This window comes from Chamaea fasciata, unplaced genomic scaffold (genome assembly GCF_029207755.1).
Source record: "Chamaea fasciata isolate MVZ Bird 193981 ecotype frontalis unplaced genomic scaffold, bChaFas1.0.hap1 SCAF_3, whole genome shotgun sequence".
In the NCBI taxonomy this organism is placed as follows: Eukaryota; Metazoa; Chordata; class Aves; order Passeriformes; family Sylviidae; genus Chamaea; species Chamaea fasciata.
The window spans coordinates 40,019,296-40,043,672 of record NW_027094088.1 but is presented as its reverse complement, the minus strand read 5'-3'; the positions used below and the strand labels follow the sequence as shown (position 1 = coordinate 40,043,672).

Here is a 24,377-nt window from a genome sequence, read left to right as displayed (position 1 = left end):
ATCTTTACATATTCTCAATAAGTTTTTCCAGTTGTTTCAGACCTGTGACTGCAAATTCCTAGAATTTTGCAGGCTTCTTCCAAGGGGTCCAAAACAGAAACAAGCATGTTATCACCAGGTGTAAATTTCTTGTGAAATACTGCCACCTGAAAATTGCAAGGATCCGTAAACCTGAAAAGATGGGGGAAAGTACCACCAGTCTGGTCTAAGCTCCTTCTAGAGGCTCACAAGCACTGCCAAACAAGAGCAGCATTGTGATCTCATTCAAGGAGTTTGCATGCTGAGCATAGTGGCCTGTAAAATAAAAAGCCACTATCTAGATTTGCAACATAGAAGTGCCAGTAAAAATAGAGAATTAAAAGATTATGTTTTCTGCATTATTTCATTCAAGAAGATTAGAAGACAAAAGAAGAAAATGAAAAGGCACATACTGCAATGTTCTCCAAAGCAGAAACTGGCTGTGACCTCCTCAATGTTTTGAATGAATTTATGCATTAAAGCTTCCTCCCCTCACCCGCGAATGTCCCTGTGGGAAGCAAAATTGTGCCATCTAGTGGGATTTAGACCAAATCTTAGCTGTGTATTCCCAGTGGACACTGTGGACACCCTACAGACCAATTTACATCACAGCATGGACATTTTTGGATTCCTCTTTGCTCCCAAGTTCAAATCCCTCCTCTGCTGCAGATGCAGGAGTGGTCCTTTCACCCTGCCAGTCTTAAGGCCAGAGAAGAGGAGGAGAACTTGCTTTTTCAGTTATCTACTTAATCCACCTTTCTTTTTTTTTTGGTTTCTGCATTGATGAGAAAGATGGGGAAAAATAATTTTCATGAGTATGATTTGGTAAACTTGAGGGACCAAAGCCCCGAGGTTCCCCATGAATGAAGGCTGTCCTACTTGCCAAGCAGTCAGCAGCCTTGGGATTCTGTGCTGCACAGTTATGGAGCTGGTGTATGCAGATAGAACTGTAGCACAATCTCATTTCCTAGCACGCTTTTGTAACCTTAGTTAAGCAATAGGCCTGATGTAGATTTCAGTACAGCGTTTAATCTTTGTCCTTTATGGATTTGTGTATCTTTATGACAGAAAGTGATTTCACAGCTTGCAATTTTTTTCTGCTGTGCTGATCATAGTGGAGAGCCATATAATATGTGACATTGATACTCAAATAGGTGCAAGTGTTGCAAGAGACCTATATGCCTCTCTAATTAAACATGGTAGATGCCCTTGGGAATGCTGGCTATTGCCTGAGTCACAACAGGTGAATGAGTAACAACTCCATAACAAGTTTTCAGTACTACTAAAAGTAAAGTTCACTGGCCAGTCTTCAAATAATTAACAAGTCTCTTCTCTACAAATGTAGGAAAAAAGTGACCTTTTCCAACGAGGCATAAGCGGTTTTTCTCCAACTCAAATCATCCCCTGGAATAATTGGATCAACTTTGCTCACCAGCAGACCTTTTGTCTCCTATGAATCAACATGGAAAGGAATCTTAAGAATGTTTTGGTCATTTCTTTCGGATTTTTACTTCTCTTTACTGCTTATGGAGGACTCCAGAGCCTACAGGTAAGTGGGGCATCTCCCATTGGTTATCAGGACTGTTGGTCTGGAAGGGCATCTGGCCAACTGGTAGCGTGAAACACATCAGTTTTTCCATGGTCTCTGTGAGGAAGGCATGCACAGTATTTTTAATGACATGGGTTAGGACATTAACTTGCTGCAGGTTAATATTCCTCACTCAGAACCACAGCATTTACTAAATATTTTATTCTAGCATTTCTCAAATAGCTCACATATTTGTGTCATGCTACTACTTTAGATCCACAAAACTTGTTTCAATGGAAGCAGAAAACAAAATTAACCTGAGATGACTTTTCTCAAAAGAAAATATGGCAAAATGGAAAACAAATTCAGTTTCTGGAAAGGGTTTGTTTTGAGTATTTCTAAATTACTATGCTTTTATAATGATTATTATTGCACAAAAATGTAAAATAATTAAAAATTATGCCCAAACCATTAAATAATTTAAGTATAAAATAATACAGTAATTTCTAGGATGATGATATAACATAATAGTAAGAAAAATATTTTTAATGAGGCAGTTGTGTCTTGTACTGGCATTAACATCCTAAAACATGGTAGCAGAGATGGATTTCTAGAATGACATCAATACTCAGGTTACCCTTAGAGGTCACTTGTTTATCCAAAATAAAAGACTGAGGGTTACTGAATGAATGCTTGTGAGTAGATAAACACAAGGAGAAACTTCTCAGCTTAGAAGGCTCTGCTGGTCTAATGGCTGATAAATGAATAGAAGACACTGACAAGCAATTTTAGGCAGGATATTAACATATGATCATGACCAACTGGATTGAATTTTCCCACTGAAGTGGGAATCTGGATGCCTTAAAGGTGGAACTTGATACATAACATGATGAACTTGTTTGCAATAACAAGGGGTTGACCTCATTTCAGGAAGAGGTCCCTCCTTGTTCTGTCCATCTCTCTTCTCTCCTTGAACAGCTTTTCTTTGCTGGCATTGTCAGATTCTGAACTCAGTGTTGTTCTGCAAAAACAGTGCCAAAACTGGATGGAGATATTATGAGTTGAGGAGACTAATGTGGCAGTGGAAGATAAAGCCTAGAAGCTGCAAGTCAGCAGCATATTTCAGTCCCAATATGAAACAGTTGGTTAGAGCATGGTGCTAATAACACCAAGGTCATGGGTTCAATGCCCATACAGGACATTTACTCAAGAGTTGGACTTGATGACCCTGTGGATCCCCTCCAACTCAGAATATTCTGTGAATCTGTGAACCTGTAAGTACTGGAATGTTAAATTTTTTCATAATTCATTTCAATATTCCACCACCCAGACCCCCCTCTCAAAAAAAACCCAAACAAAACAACAAAAAACCAAAACAACCCAGACAGTAAAAATTGTATGATCTTGGAAGCCTGACTTCTAATTTTTGGAAGTTGTAGCTGACAAAACCAGGCATGTGATGTTTCAAAAATAAGACCTCTGAGATCAGGAAGCCTCTTTGCCTGTTTACAAAATAACCATTGCAATTCTCAAACACCTTGACACTGCTCTAACAGAGACTGTCCTCACCTCACTGTCCTGGTACCTGGTTGTCTCCAAGCATGCTGCATGACTGCCACCAGGGTGCTGCATGGCCAGACTGCACAGCCACTGCAGGCTTGGAACATGTTCCATGAAGCCACCAACACCTTCATTCCTCTCCAGTGCTCTCCAGTGCCACCCCCTCAGCATCCAGTCCCCCTTCCAAAATCATACTGAATCATAGCACCTATTAATCAAAACAATCAGGAAAACATTACTAAGCAGCATAGAATTGCAGAATGCTTTGGTTGGAAAGGACCTTAAAGATCATCTCGTTCCAACCCTCTGTGGTGGGCAAGGACACCTTCCACTAGACCAGGTTGCCAAAAGCCCCATCCAACTGGGCTTGAACATCTCCAGGGACGGAGTATTCACAGATTCTCTGGGCAACCTGTTCCAATGCCTCACCACTCTCACAGTAAAGAGTTTCTTTCTAACATCTATCCTAAATCTCTCTTTTAGTTTAAAGTTGTTGCCCTTTCTAGGCCTATCACTATCTGCCGTTGTGAAAAGTCACATCCCCACTGTTTATTTTCCCCTTTGAGAGCTGTAAGGCTGCCATGACGTCTTCCTGGAGTCTTCTCTTCTCCTTGCTGAACAATCCCAACTCTCTGTGCCTACCTAAGAGAGGTGGTCCATCCCTCTGATCATCTTCTTGGCCCTCCTCTCCAACAGGTCCATGTCCTTCCTGTGCTGGGGACCCCAGAACTGGATGCAGTGCTTCAGATGGGGACTCACCAAGCAGAGTAGAGGGGGAGAATCAATTCCCTTGCCCTGCTGGTCACACCCATTTTGATGCAGCCCAGGATGCAGCTGGCCTTCTGGTCTGTGAGCACATACTGTTACTCTTGTCCAGCTTTTCATCCACAGCATTCTCAAGTCTTCCCCTGCAGGGCTACTCTCAATGAGTTCCTCTCCCAATCTCTACCCATGTCTGGGATTGCCCTGACCTAGGTGTAGCACCTTGAATTTGGATTTGTTAAACCTCACTAGGTTTGCATGGACCCATTTTTAAAGCTTGCCCAGGTGTCCCAAATTGATCTTCTCATTTCAATTTTCAGAGCATTAAGACAAGAGGAGAACTATTTGGAGCATAAAACTATAAAACCTGGTTAGATCTGTTAAATGTTATTCCTTCTTTGTGAAAATGTGGATGAATCAATTACTTCCAGCTACAAAGGGCTGCTGAGAGCCTGTTAGGATATTTGGACACTGGCCTCTGAAGATCTTAGAAATTATCAGACCTGTAGTTTAAAGCAAAGAATCTCCCACGATTGCTATGCCAGCCCTTCCAATGCAGATCTGAGAATATTTCTGACTGAGACAACAAATGAAGGCAAAGAAAAGAGGTCATCCTTCATTCAACTTGCTTTCAAAGAGAACCTCAAACAAGTAACATCAAGTAATCTAAAGAATGGCTTACCAAAGCTTTGAATCTGAGCAATCCTCACCTGGTTTTGTGTCATATTTTCATAAATGGTCTATCATTTTGAGGAAAATTCCAAATCCATAATCAGGCTGTTTTGGGGAAATGAGACAGCAAGATGCAGCCCCAGATGCTGTGTCTCTCTATTTCTGCCCACAGCCACTCTCTGTACACCACAGTAATATGTAGCTGTGATAAAATTTGTTGCCATCACTGCTTTTGTCCCTGCAGAGCAGTCTCAACTCAGAAGAAGGCCTGGGCGTTGCTTCCCTTAGTGTTCTGTATGCTGCACTCATCTTGTCATCCATGTTCCTCCCTCCAATCCTCATCAAGAAGCTGGGCTGCAAGTGGACCATTGCAATCTCCATGTGCTGCTACATTGCCTTCTCCTTAGGGAACTTCTATGCTAGCTGGTACGATTTAAATAGTTTAACTCTCTCTGTTGTGTTCAAACAAAATAAGTAAGGGCAAAGTTCTTTCTTCTTTTTCTTCTCCATTCCTACTCTAACTCTGTGTTGCAGATTAGAAAGTTGGATGCAAAAGGTGCTACTTGCAACAAATCGAGATATATAAATCCAGTATTAGGTGGACCAGAGAGGTGAAAATTTGCAAAGAGTCAGAATGAACACATCCGTCTACCCACCTGAAGCTGCTTCTCTAAGTCATGTAGAAGAGATTCCCCTTTGGGGAAAGAAAAATCAGAAATTACATTTAAAAGTCAAAAGACTTTTAGGGCTGTTTTTGAAAAGGTTGAAGGGAAGACTGTCTTCCAGCCAGTAGCTCTGGGAGAAGAGGACCACAGGAGAAGGCTAACTTGTGCCTCACTGTTTCTAAAGGTGAATGAACAACTTCTGCTCTCCAGTGACAAGGGTTGCAGCTCTGTGGAGGAAAGCTGTCAACATCCATCTTCTGAAGTGCATATGCAATTTAGTTCTCAGTTACGAGAAGTTAAGGCACACGAGCACAGACCTAGCCAGGCTGGCCTAGGCCTAGTCCCCACACAGAGCTGCATATGCCTGCACACCCTAAACTTCACAAGGCTGGCCTTTTCTTGATTCCATGTAACAGATTTATTGTATCATAAAAAAAGATAAATCTGTTTCTTTGATGTCTATTTTTGCCTCAGGATCTTTGGGAGAATGATTATTATGCTAATGGTAACAACTATACTAAATCAAATGTTCTTTGGCAGGTACACACTAATCCCTACCTCTGTGATCCTGGGCTTAGGAGGAGCACCACTCTGGTCTGCCAAATGCACTTACCTCACAATTGCTGGCACTTCATATGCTGAGAAAGCAGGAAAAAATGCAAAAGACATTATCAACCAATACTTTGGGGTCTTCTTTCTGGTGTTCCAGTCTTCCGGCATCTGGGGAAATCTTATCTCATCCTTGATACTTAGCCAATCTTCCACCAAAGGTAAAATGTATTTAAAATATTGGCACTTCTTTCTATAAACATCAACTAGTTCTAGATAGATAAGAGGTAGATTCCTGCAGCTGAGCTTTCATAGTCAGTGGAAACAGGCACTTCAGATGAGAGTTAGTCCATCTGAGGATAGATGTCTGAAATAAAGGAGAAAAATTTCTCTCTGAAAGTGCCAATTTTCTATCAAAAGTCAGCCATAAACAGAGTTCAGACAAATAGATAAAAAATAAAACTCTGTTGAATTGTGTTTCAATTCTACCCCTGTAGTTCAAACCATGGTTAGGCCGTGGGCAGTGACAATCCTTCACATCTGAATTCTATTAAAAGTGGATTAAAACAAAAGGCAAAATACTGAAGCTTTTTGCAAAGCTTGTAGTACTGAGTTAGTTTTCTGTTAAGCATTCAAGGTGAATCCGACTGGTTGCTGGTGCTTGCTGAAAATGAGTGCTCTGCAGAACTGCCAAGAAGAAATAGCAGTAGCTGTTGGCAGGAGCTTGTGTGCCAGGGCTCCTCTGCTATATTTCAGGCTCCGACAGCAGATGCCAATGTAGCTTGAAGAAATCACTCAGCAGCAGTGCCCTCATTTCCCATGCATGTAATTGGTGTCAATTTTAAAAGGGTAGTTTTGAAGATAAATTAATATTTGGATGCCACCATAGAGATTCAAAATGCTATGGTGCCTTATCATTGCAGTCTCCTGTACATTCCTCACCCTGTCAAAATCAGAACAGGGTTGTTCTCCAGACATGGACAGAGCTTTCAGTATGTCCTCTCAAGTGTTCTCAAATAGCTGCTAGGTTAAAGCTAAAAGTCAGGAAGTTGGCATCAGGTTTTAATCTTTGAATCTTTGGATTTACGGCAAAGTAGTTGTCACAAGGTGTGATACTTATGTAGAATCATGCGTCCTTTAAACCTAACTGTAGGTGAAACACCGTTAAAGCAGAATGCTGGCAGACCTTTTCAAGCGCAGTGGAGTCCTGCTGACCTGATCCCAGAGCCACACGATATCTCAGGAGGGACTGTCCAGATTTCACTTGCTGGGCAGAAGCAGTGGTGCAGCTGTGGGTTCTGCACAGACTGCAACCATTTGACTCTCCTCTGCCTCACAGCAGACATGATTTTAACAAGAAGAAATAAAACACTATTTTTTTGGTCTTGTAAATCTCTTCCTAGTTTTACTTTTGAGGGTTTTCCTCCAAATTTTATCTATTTTTTATCTATTACATAGAATTTCATAAAATGCTGTGTTCCTGTGAACAGCTCTCAAAGCCAAAGGTCTTGCATATCTCATAGCATGAGTTTGTCTACTATGCCTTCTCAGTGAGACACAACTCTAATCTAGAGGGAATTTTTCTGGGGCAAGGGGGTAAGAATCTCCAGTCACAAAATTGGGGGTAAGGGTCTCCAGTCACACGACTACATTTCTCTCCTCTGAGACTTGTGAAAAGGCATCCATTGATATTTTCATGTACTTAAAATGTATCATTTCAGTGAGCAGTAAAAAAGATATAGCATGCATCTGGAGAATCAAAATGCATAAAATTCAGACATGCACCTACTCTTGATGTATTGCCTGCATCACTGCATCCAGACACAGCAAGGCAAAGTTACACCATATGGTAATACCACAACTGATGACAGTAATCAGTGTAAATTATGAGAGTCATCCTTCATCATTCAACAATTTTACAGTTTTAATTCAAGAGAAACAGTGCAAACCCTGCCTTGCAGCTTGCATATGACTAATTGCATGTGCAGCTTCATCTTCAGATGATGCAAGAACCGATAAAAAACTTTTCCATACTTCCACACTTCATTCATGTGACTCACCTTTTGCATATGGTAATTTTGCTGTTTGTCCGTTTTTTGCTGAAGGTCTGTAGTGGTATCCAGTGATTATAATAAGGTGATGATTTCCTTTACATCACTGCATTTTATCTTATGTTGAACCTAAAGCTGTTTATGAAGCTGGTTAGACAGCTGATCACATAACAGCAGCTTTGACTGGAAGCAATGAGGAAAACCACTGTAAAAGCAGTTACACAATAACCCGAATTGAAAAATTACAGATCAACTCTTCTTTAAGGACTCAGTCAAGGTACGGCTTTATTGCCCTTTATTGTGCTTGGACCGGAGACAAATTCTGCAGTGAAAGCACTAAAATTATTGTGTGGGGTTTGGATTACCCTCCTCCAATTGGAAGTTTATCCAGGCTTACACTTTGGGTTAGCATTTATTCTTTACCAAGAGGGCACTGGAGGAAGTGGGCACAGTGTGCTGGTGACACAGTGTGTGTAAGAACACGTATGTTTGTGGCTTTGACATGTGCCCTACACTACAATGATAGGACTGCACAAAGCAAAGGTCTTACTCCAAACCCTGCTGAACTGTTAGCTTCAAGTGTGTTCTCAGAAAGCTATAAAGGCAGTAGTAAATTAATAAAGTCAGGAAAAGCAGGCTACTTGGAAGACTGCAATACCAAGTAATCATAATTTAAATTAGAAAAAAAAAAAAAGATGTCTTGAGGTAGTTTCTGTTCCTATCCTATAACATATACAGAAATTATCTGGAGAGTGAAAATGCGGGATGGCTGTAAGAACTGAAGTCCATCAGTCCATTGCTGATGTAAACTTAGGAACCTATCTCATGAGGTATTAAGACTAAGAGGTAAAAATATACACTCGAACTTTGAATACTGCAAATTGAGCTTGGATACAGATTTCAGCCTCTAACTCTAGTCCCTGTCCTCATGTAACCATTAATTCAGTGTTCAGTCTCTCTTTTGTTTCTCTTAAACCAAATTTTTGTGTGTTAAACTGGGATTCTTAAGTTAAATATCTCTAATCAGGAGAGACTTGAAACCAGCACCAATCACTAAGCACTGGTTTCCTAATATCCTTAAACATAGTGTGGACTTACCTGATCTCTTCACTGACCTGCCTTTCTTTTGGTTCTCAATTAGTGGAGATCTCAGAAGAAGACCTGGAATGCTGTGGGGCATACAACTGCCTGACTGATACCACTAACACCACTGGGTCAGCAAAACCCTCCAATTCCTTAATCTACACACTGCTAGGGGTCTATACTGGTGAGTAATCCACACAATCTTTAATCAGCACCACTGATGGAGAGCCTAGTACTTGTGGAAGTTAGCACGGCTTTGCAGATTAAGTTTCTGACTTTCTCTTTCAATCCAATTTGCTGAAGGAAAATAAGATATGGTAGAGCCGTAAACAATTCCTTCCTAAATAGTTCTAATGCTTTATGCCAGAGCTGTATCATTTTTATCTAAAGGAGAAAGATATTCTTTACACTTTTCACCTGGAATAAAGCTGAAGCCCAGAGTGGTGACCCAAATTCAGCCAGGCAAATTGGCATACCTCCCATTTAGTAACTACAGCTACTATAGACCTTCCTTGCACAAGGCTAGAAAAGAATTAAAGACAGGGAAGCTGATGCCATTAAAAGAAAAAAATAGATTTGCAAGGATTCACTGAGTGAGGAAAGTTCCAAAAAGTATCCCGCTCAAAAGAAGTTATTCTCTGGATAAAGGAAAGTATCTGTCAAGGCAATGTGCACCTTAACTCTGTCAAAATATCTTTGCAGTCTCTGAACATAGATGTACTCTCTGTGCTGAGACAGAAGCATAGAATTTGCCATACACTCCAACAGAGTGTATGTGATCCAGGCAGAGCCAGCTCTCAGTGCACAAGGGCATTGCAGAAAACCCTTCCTCTGTCCCCAGCCTCCATTCCTAATTGGTGGGAAAGTGTAAAAAATACCCCCTCCCTCCCCCCCCGAATGTACTGGAGCTGATGACTTTCTGCTACAGGCATGCTTGTCTGTAAAGTTTAAATTTAAATTTGATGACTAACATAAACAGCACTCCCTTAGACTTTGTGCATACAAAGTGAATGCAACCCTGCTTTCTCCTGACCCTGCGTCAGTGGGGTTTTGTTTTTCTTTGAAGATCTTAATGAAAGAGATATCCTTCCTACCTCAAGGGAAAGCAAATGGCTAAATATTTCATTCACAGACATTTTTAAAATGTGTCCTCTATTTGGTGACTGAATAGTTATTTTGCCCAGCCTGGGTGGAGACAGTAATGGACAATTCGCTTTCTCAAGGACTGTGAATGTTTCTATTTATGTTCATACCAACCACTATTAAGCCACGCAATTATCTCCTATAATTGCTCTTGATTCATTTAACATCTTTGTTATATATTTTTTTTTTCTGAAAATGTGGATGTCCTGCTGTCACCCATTTAAGTCCAGCAATTAGTCCATAAGTACTGATAAACACTCTGGCAGAACCAATAATGACTTGAATCATGAAGGATTTACAGCTCAGCCACAGTGGAGAACCAAGACACTGGAGAAATTCTAGGAGACATGGATGAAAAATAATAACCAATAAAAAAATGAGGCAATTTATTGTAAATCTGCTGATGTATTTGTATATTAGAAGTTCACAGTAGAGACAATATACATACACATAACTAGGAGCACATTAAACAAGCAAAGTGGATGGAAAGAGGTGCCTGGTTCTCATCTTACTCTGAGCTGTAGTTCTTTCCATGGGTGGAATTCTAGTCAGCATAAGGGAGGAAACATTATCATGACCTGCATCCGTAATGAAGCAATCAGTTGTGAATCTATGGCTGTCTCATGATATTATGAGACATGGTTATCTTCTTGATAACATGAAAAAATTTTGTTTTGATTCACTACACAAGCAACAAATCTAGACTGATACATGCATGATCATTTTCTGATTAACTACTCTATATAATTCTTTTATATGCTGCTTCTGCTAGGAAATTATGGGTTTGAAGCTATAACTTCCATCTTTTCAAGTTAGCTTGAGCTGCTGACTATCATCTTCAAAACAGTACATATTACATACTCAAAACATGGTTCTGAGCTGGAAAAAAAAAAGAAAAAAGGCAAAACATATACTGGGTTTCAAGACAGCATTTATTTTTCTTTCCACGTATTTGAAAGAAGAGCCCTGCTAGCCATGAAAACCTTGGCACTGGAAGTGAATACTCCTCTCTGTTGTTGATTTAAAGCCTTGTGATGGCTCCCAAGGGAGCTGTTTCTGTCCAGCTCCTGTCCCCGCGCCCCCGGATTGCCCTGCAGGGTGAGCCGTCACCCTCTGCGGCCGCGCAGCTGGCCCGGCCCGGCGGCTGTCACCACAGGCCGGCCACAGCTAAGCTGAAGGGATTTGCAAGTGCACAGCTGTGTGCAGAAGATGTGAGTGTAGATCAGGCCTTCTTGTTTATACAGGAACGGCCTTTACACTGAAGCGGAATCAGAGGCAGCTGCCAAAATATCCCACAGAGAGCTAAGCACCAAGTCAGAACAATAACAGCAGCAAGAGACTTCCCATCATTCTTTCAGCATTCCTCAGTTTTTCATGAACTTTTTGTTTTGTTTCGTTTTGTTTTTTGCAGCTAGTGGTGTGCTAGCTGTGTTGCTGGTTATTATATTTCTGGACCAGATCAAATCTGACCAAGCAGAGACTGAGAAAGAAAAACTAGAGGCACCATCCTTTTGGTCTACGTTCCTAGCAACTTTTCGGCATCTTAAAGATAAAAGACAGTGTCTTCTAATCCCTCTGACAATGTACAGTGGGTTTGAACAGGGATTTCTTTCTGGTGACTACACAAAGGTGTGGATGTAAATGAAAATCTATTTATGTCTGATTTTTTTGTGCCGTTGTGTCTTACTATTGCATTTGATCTGTATTTACTTGTCAAATGAAGTTGTTCTTAATGATGATTTGTTGATTGCAAAATTACTGCTTACTTCTACGTGAATGAACTCTGAGTGACATCTTCAAACAGCAGTAAATATGTCCCTTGGAACAGCTTCAAAAAGAATGCAGTAGGGAGCTTAACTCACCAGTGGAGGCCACAGCAGAGAGCTACAGGTTCAAACTCCTCACCTTGTTGTAAATAACAGACTGGGAGAAAAGCCAAAAGCCAGCAAAGCCTTTACATCTTCCTTCCTCTCCTGGTTTCCCTAGAGTTTTTATAAATGCAAGTCAGCACGCATTCCACATATTTTATTTTGACAACCTTTACGCTAAGAGGGCAACTCCTCAACATGGCTGGCGGAAAGCCCTCACTAGTCACTACTGCAACAGGTCCAGACCCTGACAGATTGAAATTATTAAAACCACCTCCCCACCTCCAGTTTCTCAACAAACCTTGACACACAGCAGGTGTGTTCTCCAGGCATTTGTAGAGTAAGCCTTCAAAGAAAGAGGGCAACCTTCCTGAGCTGCTTCTTTCATGTTTAAGGTTTTCAAACCTTGCATTTAAATCAGATGGAAGGGTGAACTTGTTGCTGTGTTGGAACGGATTGAAAGGGGCACTCCATGGCAACCTCCACTGGTTACATGCTCTTATAGAAGAGGTCCTCTTCATTTTTTGGTAGCTGCTCTGTAATTACCATAGTGTCAACTGACAATTTTCATCTCTTGGGCTACAACGGGAAGGGCAGAAAATTCCTAATGCTACTTCCAGGAGTTTTATTTTGTAAAGCAAACAGTGCTCAGATTTGTTCTGTTTGTTATTTCTCTGTTTACATGGCATCAATCTGACTGGGAGCTGGGTAAGGAAAGTTGCTGCTGAAGGCCAGCTATGTCAATGCATCAGGAGCTTGTCAGCAAACTCTCTAGCTGTGCTCTTTTTATCTCGTCCATGCTGGCTATTTACTGAACACTCAGGTTAAGATCCTTGAACTTTACTGTATGTTTCCATCAAAGAAAATGTACACCACTATCACTTCTCTTCCAGGTATATGTGACCTGTGCCCTGGGCATACATTATGTTGGTTATGTGATGATCTGCTTTGCAGCTGTAAATTCTCTCTGCTCTCTGCTGTTTGGGAAGATCTCCCAGTTCACGGGTAGAAAACTTCTATTTGCATTAGGTATGTAAAGATTTCTTGAATGACTGATTCACCACAAGTAATCAGATCTACTACTTCCCCCTTTGCATGTACAAAGGGATAGATTGCTGTCAGCTATTAATTAAAACCAAAGTCAATCAAGAGGCAGACTTCACAAACTTCATTCATGAGAAGAGAGACAGCTCAGGCCACAGTTAAGCATTGTATTGCTGTCTTTGCCTTATATCACTTTGCTGGTGATGTAAGTTCAGCCTGCTTTTGAGGGCTCTATCTATGCAGAAAATGCCCTATGGATTTGATGCTTTATCGCTCTGATGCAGCCAGTGACAAATGATCTTACAATGCAGATGTTGAGACTTGCACTATCATAAGAAGGATTTCTCCACTGGGCTGAAACCTTCTCACCCTTCTGGAGTGAAAGCAAATCACTGTTGACCTGAGTCTCAGGAAATGACAAACTTAGAAGTTTGAGTGAAATTTCACGAAACGTTTTAAAGGTTGGCCTGCTGTCCTTTTTACTACTTGTTCTATAGGGAGAAAAATAGAAGTCACATGTTGGGCTAGCATAACTTAACGGCTTGTGTATGGGACAGTAATGTTCATGTCGCCTTGTGAAAAGATTTGCATATATAAGAACATATCCCCCTCCAGAGAACATTGTTCCAATGAGTAACAGAGTAGTGGAGGCATAAAAAAATACCAAGAAATATTTCTTTTGTGCCTCTGTATGCATTATGCATACTGAAGTGGACTCATGCCTTATTTCCACTATGCAATAATTTGTTTTATTAGAAACATCACTGAATAGATCAATATGCATCAAGATATTCTAGGCATTTTCTCCACAGGAAATTTTAAACCTGGACAAGGAAGGAGAAATTTAGAGTGCTTTGTGTTACAGTCACTAGCTCAAAGACTCTTCTCTCTGTTCTAGGTGTGTCAATCTATAAAACTTAAATTTAAAAAAACAGAAAGCAAAAAACACCTAATACTCACAATAAATAATTTAATCTCCCCCAAAACTGTAGTGTTAGAAATGGAAGACCTCTGAACCTCTCAATTCTGTTTAGTGGTCTTTTACTCAGCCTGTGAATGTGCACCTGTGGGGGGAAGAATCTGTGACTCATTTACGAACCACTTTTTAAAAGAAAGACCCAATGCCACCAGACCTTCTAGAAATCCTTAATTGTCTCCTCTGACCCTAAATGGAAACCTCATTTAAGGCAAGGAGAGCAGGAGGGTGTTTGGTCCACCTTCCCACATACCTCACATGGTGACTGCAAGCCTTTCAGAAGCTCCTTCTCCTACTCAGTGGTTCGTGTCCTTTGGGCTAACAACCGTATCAGCACTGAGGATCACTCCGCTCAGGACACTGCTCAGAATTAGGAATTAGACACTGTCAAAGGCCTTCATTGTTTTGTATTTCATGTGATACCAACTCAGTCAGTGCAAAGCTCAATGAACCAGAAAGATTTTAAGATTGCCTTGTACTTTCATTGGGAGTAGAATAAAAAATGTTATCTACCACAGTCTGACCTGATTATAATTGCATCTATATTTCTCTTCTTTATTTCTCTTTAAATCAACAGCCACAGTGGCAAACACAGCCTGTATAATAGCACTACTGCTGTGGAAACCTCATCCCAAGCAGCTTGCTGTGTTTTTTGTGTTCCCTGCTCTTTGGGGCCTGTCTGATGCTGTTTGGCAAACACAAACTAATGGTAAGTCCTGATGACAATGAAATGTATTCTCTTGAGATATGAAAGTCTGCATGTTTGCATCTATGAAACAATGCTGCATAACAATGATAATGGCTTTAGGACAGCATCTAAAAGAAATTTGTTAATTCATTGGAAAGCAGAAGAAAAAGAACAAGTCGGGAGTAAGAATGCAAAATACTCATTGAACCAATTTTTCCAAGATGAAGAGAGAAGAATACTGCAGAAGATGGTAATGGGTATTCAGAATAAATATTCTGTAGGAGTGTAAGTATTTCAAAGTAATTTAGAAACTAAGAAGAATTATACATTTAGTCTGTCTTTTGCAATAAAGGAGAGCACTCAAGATAAAAACTCAAAGCTCAGCAACAAAAGAAGAAGATAATTGTCTCTTAGGAGTTATTGGGGAAAATGTAGGAGAAAACCACAGAAAGCAATGTTATGCAGTCAAGTAACTTCATACAACTCTGGTTTACTCCATTTCAAAACTCATTATCCAGTGTGATAAGGCATAAGTAGGCAATAAAAAAGGAACAAAGTCATGAGACACTTCTGCTTGAAGGAAGACTAAAAATCTAGAACTCTTTAGCCTGGAGAAGAGGTAAGTATGGAAAGCAGTCAGTAAGATAATTAATTGTATGGAGAAGATGACTTAAAATTCACTATATCCCTTAACAACAGGACTAGTGGTACCAGACAAAGTCGTCAGGCAGAATCCTTTATAGAAATGAAAATAAATAGTATGTCTCACACAATGCATAAGCAAAGTATGGAATTCATTGCAAAAATTTTAAGCTGGAATTACATCACATCATTACAAAATCACTTCAGGGGAAAGTGCTCCTCTGGGCACACATCAGGTTATTTGTCTTGTCCTTCCTTCCTCTGATCCCTTTGGATGTTTCAGGGGCTTAGAAGATTTCACCCATTAGATAAAGTGTCATGTTCCTCCTGGAGAGTCGGATGGAAGACATGGCAGTTCACTGCCTGGCACTGACAGTGACCTCCTTTCAAGCACATGTAGAGTCCCTGCCTCTGCACACAAGGGAGTGACCAGCCAGCATCCTTCTCTGCCCCTCCAGCAGCTCCAGCTCATATGCCCTAGAGGAGAGCTAGTATATACATCAAGGGACACCCTCTCATCATCTCACAGCCTTACCCAGAGGCTTGTGCCTTAGGTAAAAATTTTAAGTCAGTGCTCTTTATAATACTCAGGTCATGGAAGGAGAACATCAGCGAGGATTCGCTCTCTCTCAAGTAAAGCTGTTCATTCATTTCCTGCTTCTTCAGTCATAGTCTTTCTGACTGCTCTTCAAGCTTCTTTCTTACACCCTTGAGAACCATATCTTAGTCTTCCACTGGGATAAAGGACCTGTCCAGGAATCCTTGTCTTCAGATACTGTGCTTCTCTCAGAATCACAGTGGCGTTAGGGTTGGAAAGGACCTCTGAACTTCAGATGGTTCAACCCCCTTGCTCAAGCAGGGCCACTCAGACACAGCCACTTACTCTGGACCATGTCCAGGGAGCCTTTGATATTTTCCAGAGAAGGAGACCCCACACCTTCTTTGGGTAACTTGTGACAGTTCTCAGTCACCCTCATAGTGAAAAAAATTCCTGATGTTCAGAGGAAACCTCATGTATTTCAATTTATGCCCAACACCTCTTGCCCACTTTTCTTGGACATCACTGAAAAAAGCTGGGCTTTGTACCCTCTGTTCTAGGATCTACATACATTTGAGATGCCCTTGAGGAGCATGTTTCCTTAGTAAGATCCCTGCATGACTGGCAAAAATGGACCTGAGGCCCACATTAGGGAAAAAAAGAAGTACAGAGGACTTAAGTATTGGAGAAGGTGGCTGGGAGATGACTGTAGTTTCCAAACCCCTAGAGGAGGCAAAGAGAGTGGACAATGCTTCATGCTTACTTGATGGTGAGTGAGCTCTGCAGTCATGTGGCAGGATTAATCTCTATTTACAGCACTGTATCAAGTCACCTCCATTCCCAGATTTATGCAAGATACTCGTGAAAATTTCACATTTGTGTTAGCTTGGATGTTCTTTTTCCTTGCATAGTGTCTTTATTTGGTCTGTGCCTTACTCAGCTGTTTCACAGCTCCCATTTATAAAATTACACAAAGTTTGCTTTGTCACATTGTCACAGTGAAACATCAAGTGATGACATGAAACCTTAATAGAGAGGTGCAGTGACATTATCCCACAATGCTGCATCCCAGAATAGGATCTTTAGTTTGACATACCCACGTAGGACTAAATGTCTTCTCCCCTTCAAAAGTTTTATACAGATATACATCAGACAAAAAATTCCCAGCATCAAAGATTATGAGGTGAAATAAGACCTCCAAAATAACATTGGTTTACAAGGTTCTTCCTTTGCTAAGCTCCCATGAGTGCTGCTTGGGCCTCAGCAGATTAACTAGTGAATATATAAATGGCACAGGGCCACATACTTAAGGCATTCTGTGGTTTGCCTTGTGCTGCTGTGGATATTTAATACTCGAGTACCCCCTAAAGGATATGTAGGCTCACAGTGGATGAGTCACTTCATCTTATAAAGTTTTCCTGACATGTTTGTGTTCATGTGTGGATGTTCTCACCTATTTCAAATGAAAGCTACTCCATTTAAGAGTGTGTAGTGCTCTTTCTTACCTAACTTGAGCACAGATGCTGATATTACCCACTGATAAAATTTGCACCTGGGCCGTAACAACTGGGGCATAACGATTGTGGAGTACAGAACTATCAGGTGGACTACAGTAAAATAAAGTTCTTTCCAGGTTGATTTGTCTTTAGAAAGGATTTAAATGATTCTAAAGAGTTTTTAAGCCCAGACTCAAATAATTTCCAGCAGTCCTGTCATATACACATGCCTAGTATACCAGGGTAATGTGTAGGAAAACAGGCAGTGGCAAAAAAACAGGATAATGTCCATGAAAGTGAACAGAAATTTCAGAACTAGCAGCCTCTCCATTCACTCAGCCCAACAGGTCCTGCTGAAGCTTATCCAGGCAATTTGATTCAAAATAACATACATGTACCAGCTGAAATCCAGAATCTTTAAACTTAGAACTGCCATGGCATCAGAAACCTTCCTGTATTATACTTACCTCATTAATATCTTTCCAGAAGATAACACTGGACATATCAGGAAATTAGTATGAACAACTTGTACTTGTTCATTTACGAGGCAAAACTATGAAGGACTATCATATCTACACTGCAGTCAGCCAGTTCAATGCACAAAGTACATTTTGTCATGCACTTGTCCAGATTTTCCATCATGTGTAAATTGAAAGAGTTCAGTAAATGTCCTCTTGCAGCCATGAGCTTTTTCATACAGATGGAATCTCCCCCTGCTTAACAAAACTGAAGGGATAGTTTTACTCAGATTTTCAAAGAACTTTGCATTCGTCTTTGCCTTTTGGCTGAATGTACATATTTCAAACAGATGTGTTGTTATGCAAGTGGATGAAAAGATTCAAAGTTCATGATATTCTTCTCCTTCCCTCTGTGCACACCACGTCTGAGTCAGAGTAAATGCCCTGTTCTTTACCACCACTGATGCTAGCTCAGCACCCAGAGGAAAGCAAGCTCTCCCCTTCCCTGTGTGCTTCACTAGTCAGACCTGGAGGCTGGAATCCCTCTCTGGATCCCAGTTGTGGGTGTGCAACTGACTGAACTCATTGGGAGCTACCCAGTGAACACAACTGCATTAGGATGATCCGTTGAACTGAGTCTCTATGTGAAGTAAATTTTCCAGTTGCTGCCTGGAAATTCTATATGCACCAAGGATATTCTGTTTGCTAACCCATCCAGGAGCTGAAAATTTGAAAACCTGGTTGATTCAGAGACACATATTTTGTTTGCATACTAAATCTGAGCGCATGTTGTGAAAGTCTGTAAGGCTTTGGTATGAGCTTCTCAGTAGTTATACATGGAAACTACACTGCCAAGGCCTCCTTTTTCTCCTTACTTACTTGTTCATCAGTACAAAACCCTCGATTTTTGTAGCTAATAGTTTGAAAAATGAGGTCCTGCCATCTTATGTCAATGGATAACGTCCTTTCTTCCTTCCTTACGTTTTTGTTCTCTTTTTCCCTGGTCTCTATTTTTTCATGTTTATTTTGTTATTTCACTTCTTACAGTTCACAGAAGCCCAACAGTTTTTTAAGACAAGATATGTATTTTCCTTTCTCTGACATTTATGAGGGAGAGTCTCTTTCCCATTGTGCTCTATTTATTCCCTTTGGAAAAACACGTAGTTGCAGATTTAATCTTCACAAGACATGTTTTTCCTTTCTTCCTTCCTTCCAGGACTCTATGGCATTTTATTTGAGAAACACAAGGAGGCTGCCTTTGCAAATTACCGTCTCTGGGAATCACTTGGATTTGTCATTGCCTTTGGTTACAGCACCAAATTGCAAGCCTACATCAAACTGTACATTTTGCTGTCTGTGCTTGTCCTGTCCATGGTGACGTATGGAGCAGTGGAATACCTCGAGGCTAAGAGCTCCTCTGGGACACCCGCTGCCACAAAGAAGGAAAATGGAAGACCCCACTCTCAGGAAACACACATGTAATCCAACAGGGTCAGAGTGATGGAGGCAAAGCAAATTGGCCAGCTCCTTACAGGCATGTCTCCAAGGGCCTTCCAGTCTGTACTGTACCCAGAAAGATGGTAAAGGAACAGATTTCAAGGCAATTATAATGCAAATGTCGTAGGAGTAAAAACCTCCTCTAACATCTCACCTTTATAAGGGAAGATTATCTGACTACTCTTTCATGCAGATGACCAACTGAATGTTTTCTTTTTTAACTTTAATTAATAAAGTCTTAATAAATATAAACAATATTCCTAAAGTCCTCACATTTTTGTTTCTGTGGTTAAGACCTGGCCTTACAATCAAACCACATGCGGAATGAAAGAAGCAACTTGGGCTGCTCACTTGATTGCAGATAACACACATCATTTCATGGAACCATTAATTATAAAGATTTGTGTTGTTTTAATGCTGCATTCTTTAACACCTGCTGTAAATAACATCAACCTACAGGCTGGATATATCTGCAGTTCATATCTGCACACCACAGAATCAACTAACCACTGAGTCCACCAGCTTGTCTTAGGTCAGCAGACAGCTCTGAATCTGCCCATGTCATCCCTCCTATCTTAGCACTCTTTCTCTTGGTTTTCCTGTCTCCAGTTTTTCTGTCACCACTTACAGCAACTTCATCCTAAAAGGGATGCCTTTGTATAAGACAAAATTCTTCAGTGATTATGACCTTGTCCCACTTTCCCATCCAGGGAGGGAGCTCTTTTCAAGATGAGCAGCCAGGCCATGAGGAACCTTGCCATGAGACGAGTGCAGGTGACTGAGCAAGTCACAGAAGGATAGGAAGAAAAGGAGGATGGCTTACACTGTGTAATAAGTTCCTGAGACCTACATGTATCCTGCAGCAGCTCATCTCATTTCAACTTCCCTTTAGTTTTACCCATATTGTTTCTAGATATGGATTTTTGTGGTTTTACAGCAAAGAAAAGAGTGTTACAATACAGTTACGGTGCAGTGTCCCTGCATCTTAATGAGAGAGCAGTGTATAGACCTCATGTTCATTACTGGTAATGACACTCTTCAAATTCTCTGTGTGAGGCAGACAGCACCAAAGGAATTGCAGACAAATGCTCCTCATGTCCAAGATTAGTGCTGCCTCTGGAAATAAACTACATATAGTTAGCTAAGTTGTTGCCTGCCATGGAGATAACACTTGAAACTACTTCCTCTCAGTTACTAACCACAGCAGGACAATGAGGCACCACATGGCGTGACAACAACAACACAATTTATGTGAAAAAAATCCCCAATTTTTAGGTCTTTTAAATAGCTACAAACTTCATGCTACTTTACTGTCTTTCTTATATTTCTTGTTCCCAACCATCTGGACTCCCCTTCAAGACTTCACATGTGTTGATTCATGGCTTTATACATGATGAGCTTTTTTCCAGGTCTCATACAATAAAGTAAAATTCATTATGTCCTGCATAAAACAAGGTGACAGGTGGGCTCCCTCACAGGTGCAGCTTTCTCTTACACCTTTGCCTTGTCAGCTCAAAGGCATGCTCTTGATCTCTCTGTTGGAAATACAAGTGGCAAAACTATTGTAGCTGAAGAATTCTGACAGCCTCCTATCTGCCCAGCATGCACAGATGGATATTCTAGGCTGCTGCTGATTTTCACCTCACACTGCTTCCATCTCATAAAGAAAAACAGCACTGTGTTTCATTGCATCTCTGAATCCTCATCTGATTCTCTTTCACAAAGTGATGTTCAATGGCAAGTGAAGCAAAGAGGATTTCTGAGGTCAACATCATGATGAAAAACTCATCTCTATGACTTTTTACTTGTAACAACCCAACACAGAAGTCAGGATCCTCCTACATGGGATGCTCTACAACCTCAGAACAAAAAGGTGACTCCTATCTAAACACAATGCTGCTTTTTTTTTTTTTTTTTTTTTTTTTTTTTTTTTTTTTTAATGTCGTTTCTCTTTTTACTGTACTGAGTCTGGCTGGGATGGAGTTAATTTGTTTTGTAGCAGTCCATATGGTGCTGTGTTTCAGATTTTTATAAGTAAAACAGTGTTGATAGCACACCAGTGTTTTGGCTATTGCTGAGTAGTGTTTGCAGAACATCCAGGTTTTCTCTTTTTCTCCACTCTTCCCCCTCAGTGAGTAGGTTACAGGTGCCCAAGAAATTGCGAGGTGGCAAAACCAGGACAGCTGAGACAGAGTGATGGAAGGGATATCCCATGCCACATGAAGCCATGCTCAGCGATAAAAGTCTGGGGCAAAGGAGCAGGAAAAAGGTTTCCTGGTCTTGTTGAGCATCTCGGTATAACTGACATTGAATCAGCACAGGAGATAGGACCTTGTGGCCTCTGGTTTGAGGAGCTGGTTTTCTCTCTTGATTTTTCACAGGACTTTATGTAGTTATTTCCTGAATGACAACACTTCCAGGGGACACGGGACCATGAAGAAAAATTCTGTTACCTTGGGAATGAAAGCCACAGTTACAAGCAGCAATGCAGTGAACATGATTATGCCTGGGACAGGATGAATTTAAAGGTGCCCACTGGTCTTGGACACGACTTAAATGAAAATTACCACTTGCATGGTTATGCATGGACAATACACAGTTATAAAACTTACATGATTTCATTTATTGCAAAAGCTGTAGGGATTTTGCTGCATAGTATAAATAAATAAAAAAAAATTAGGCAGAAGTTCAGCTAGAAACACATATTCACTGAAATGCAAGAAAAAAAAATGATAGTTGAGGTTGCTGTGGCATGAGACATCTGCTCTTTCATGCCCAAGAAAGATGCTAGAAGCCTTGCTTCAGTCTAGCAGGCAGCAAATAGCACAGGTCTGTCTGTGCTGAGGCCTCAACCAGCAGCAGGGTGCTGGCAGACTCACCCTGCTTCACTGCAGATTTCACTACCAGTCAAGCTCTTACCTCACCCCCAACAACAGTGTTCATTTTGCAGTGAAACAATAGCTTTTATCAGTCTGACTCCAAGTGCCTGAGGTTAAGAAGAGCAGGTATAGCTGTCTCAATGGACCCTAGCTTTGGGATTGAAGTGGTAGCCAGATGAATCCCTTCCCAGTCATGTGCCTGAAACTTTCAAGAGCTCTAAGTCAGACAATGGGTAACAAGCCTGTTGATGTTTATCCACCGCATGCTCTGTGTTCCATGGTGCCACAGAGGATGGTATCCTGCTCTCCTCATGAGGAAGGCCAGATTGGATGGGGCATTGAGCAACTTGGGCTAGCAGGAGCTATCCCTGCCTGTGGCAGAGGGGTTGGAACTAGACGCTCTTTAAGGTTCCTTCCAACCCAAATCATTCGGGTTCTATGATTCTAAAGTGTCTGCTTCTGGGTGCTGGTTGGCAGCAGCAGTACGTGGATGTTAGACTCGAGCACGGTCAGAGACAGTTGTGGTCACTTTTGCTTTGTGGAAAAATGTCTGCAAACTCACAGGTGGGTTTACAAGTTATTAAGGAATGGGCTGAATATAGAACCCACTGGAATGAAGGCTGGTGAAGAGGTCAGGGCTCATCTGGGTGCACATTTATACGTAGTAAAGTGACTGAAATTTATCTTCATTCATTTAGACCAATGCCTAATCCTAAAGTTAGTGCTTCATAATTGCACTTCAAGAGCTTCTGTTTATATGTGATATGACTTTCTCAAAAGTGGATAGGTGTTCTTTGTTAGTTAAAGTGGTTTGTTTTCTTTTCTTTGCATTTAGTTATCTGGGAAACTGAAGCAGACATTTGTTGTATCTAGGTTTGGTAAGCCAATTTCCTGTAAACTGGCATTCTCTGAATGACAAAGTTTAATTTCATTCCCTGAATGCCAGAAGTATTAAAAAATTCATTAATACAAGCTGATACAAACAAACCACCAAAGAAAGCTTCATTGTTCAGACATTATTAACAGCCTAACTTATGATTACCTAGTGGAGACTGTGATGGCGCAGTTTACCACACATTGGCTGTATGTTCAGTAGAAGAAATACTGCTAATTGCATTGTCAAGCAGAGCAGAAAAGAAAAGGTTAACTGCAGTCTGTAAGGTGACTCATCCAAATTCTTACCATCGCTGTGTCCAACTATATAATTCTTTTCTTAATTTAATAATCTTTGCCCCAGGATTTGAATCAGCTACCGTAAATCTTGTTTAGTTTGGTATGGTTTTTTGGTGTGTTTGTCTTTTTGGTTTTCTGGTTGGTTGGTTGTTGTTTGCTTGTTGTTTGTTTCTCATTTTTTTTCTTTGTCTGTGATGTAGTGCTTTTTAATATGCAGACAATGCAAAGAATTCCCAGGTAAGAAAGTGGAAGAAAAAATAACCATAATTTTCTGAGATCGCCATATTAGGTTTGCATGCAAGTTCAGCAGCAATCCCTCAAATTTCTGGGGCTTAAAAGAATAACTGACTGCAACAGACACAGCAAGGCTACTTTCCCCTTCATGGTATTTTATGTAAGTCCTATTACATCACAATTATACTTCAGTAACTGTTTACCATAGTTATCTCCTGCTCCCCATAAACCCCTCATTCAAGGCAAGCTCTCACTAAGGATAATTCAACTTCAGTCTGTCTCTTATCTATAAGGGGATTCTCAGAAATAATTCCAGTGCACTTTAGATCTTGCTGCCTCTCTTCCAACACCATTTTAAACCTGAGATGGAAGGTTACTGCAGGTTTAATTGTAGAACATCACTAAATAAATTCATATACCTATTACTATTGGATTATAGAATTACATATTACTTTGCAATATGGAAAGTCATTTAAAGAAGTTCAAACTTTGGCCACAGTCTCAGCCATTAATGTTGCCTAAAGTCTCTTTCCAATAGGAGACTTATCCCTCACACCCTGGACCAAAGCTTGCTTCAAATCCCTTCTTTTTTAGACAACAATTCCTTCACTACAGAATGTAAGATGGTCCAGGACTACTTTTAACCCACACACTACAGGGCAAAGAATTCACAGGAAAGAAAGTCCTGTGGTAAAGTAATCATATGCTCATAACCCCACTGTCCTGCTTCCCAGCCTTCCTGAAAAACCTTTTGGACACTTTTCTATGCATAGGACAGCTATGACATGGGTATATCACAGGAGGGAGCCAAAAATGTGAGAGTGGAGAGAGAAACATTTTTATTTCCTGAAAG

The 24,377-nt window shown here is 40.7% G+C and overlaps 1 protein-coding gene across 1 annotated transcript; it reads left to right on the top strand.

Moving 5' to 3' along the window:
- Positions 1 to 1,464: 1,464 nt before the first annotated feature.
- On the top strand, positions 1,465 to 19,477 carry UNC93A (unc-93 homolog A). The gene is made up of 8 exons (XM_066180425.1): positions 1,465 to 1,567; positions 4,785 to 4,966; positions 5,746 to 5,975; positions 8,947 to 9,072; positions 11,443 to 11,660; positions 12,793 to 12,928; positions 14,497 to 14,628; positions 18,958 to 19,477. The coding sequence occupies exons 1-8, from the start codon at positions 1,481 to 1,483 to the stop codon at positions 19,221 to 19,223; spliced, it is 1,377 nt and encodes a 458-aa protein (XP_066036522.1). The 5' UTR covers positions 1,465 to 1,480; the 3' UTR covers positions 19,224 to 19,477.
- The last annotated feature ends 4,900 nt before the right edge of the window (positions 19,478 to 24,377 follow it).

Bases quoted from the DNA above. Each gene is read 5' to 3' on its own strand.
- UNC93A (XM_066180425.1), top strand. From the start codon at position 1,481: ATGGAAAGGAATCTTAAGAATGTTTTGGTCATTTCTTTCGGATTTTTA. The intron at 9,073-11,442 runs GTGAGTAATCCA...TGTTTTTTGCAG, and splicing joins ACTGCTAGGGGTCTATACTG to CTAGTGGTGTGCTAGCTGTG. The intron at 11,661-12,792 runs GTGTGGATGTAA...CTTCTCTTCCAG, and splicing joins TTTCTGGTGACTACACAAAG to GTATATGTGACCTGTGCCCT.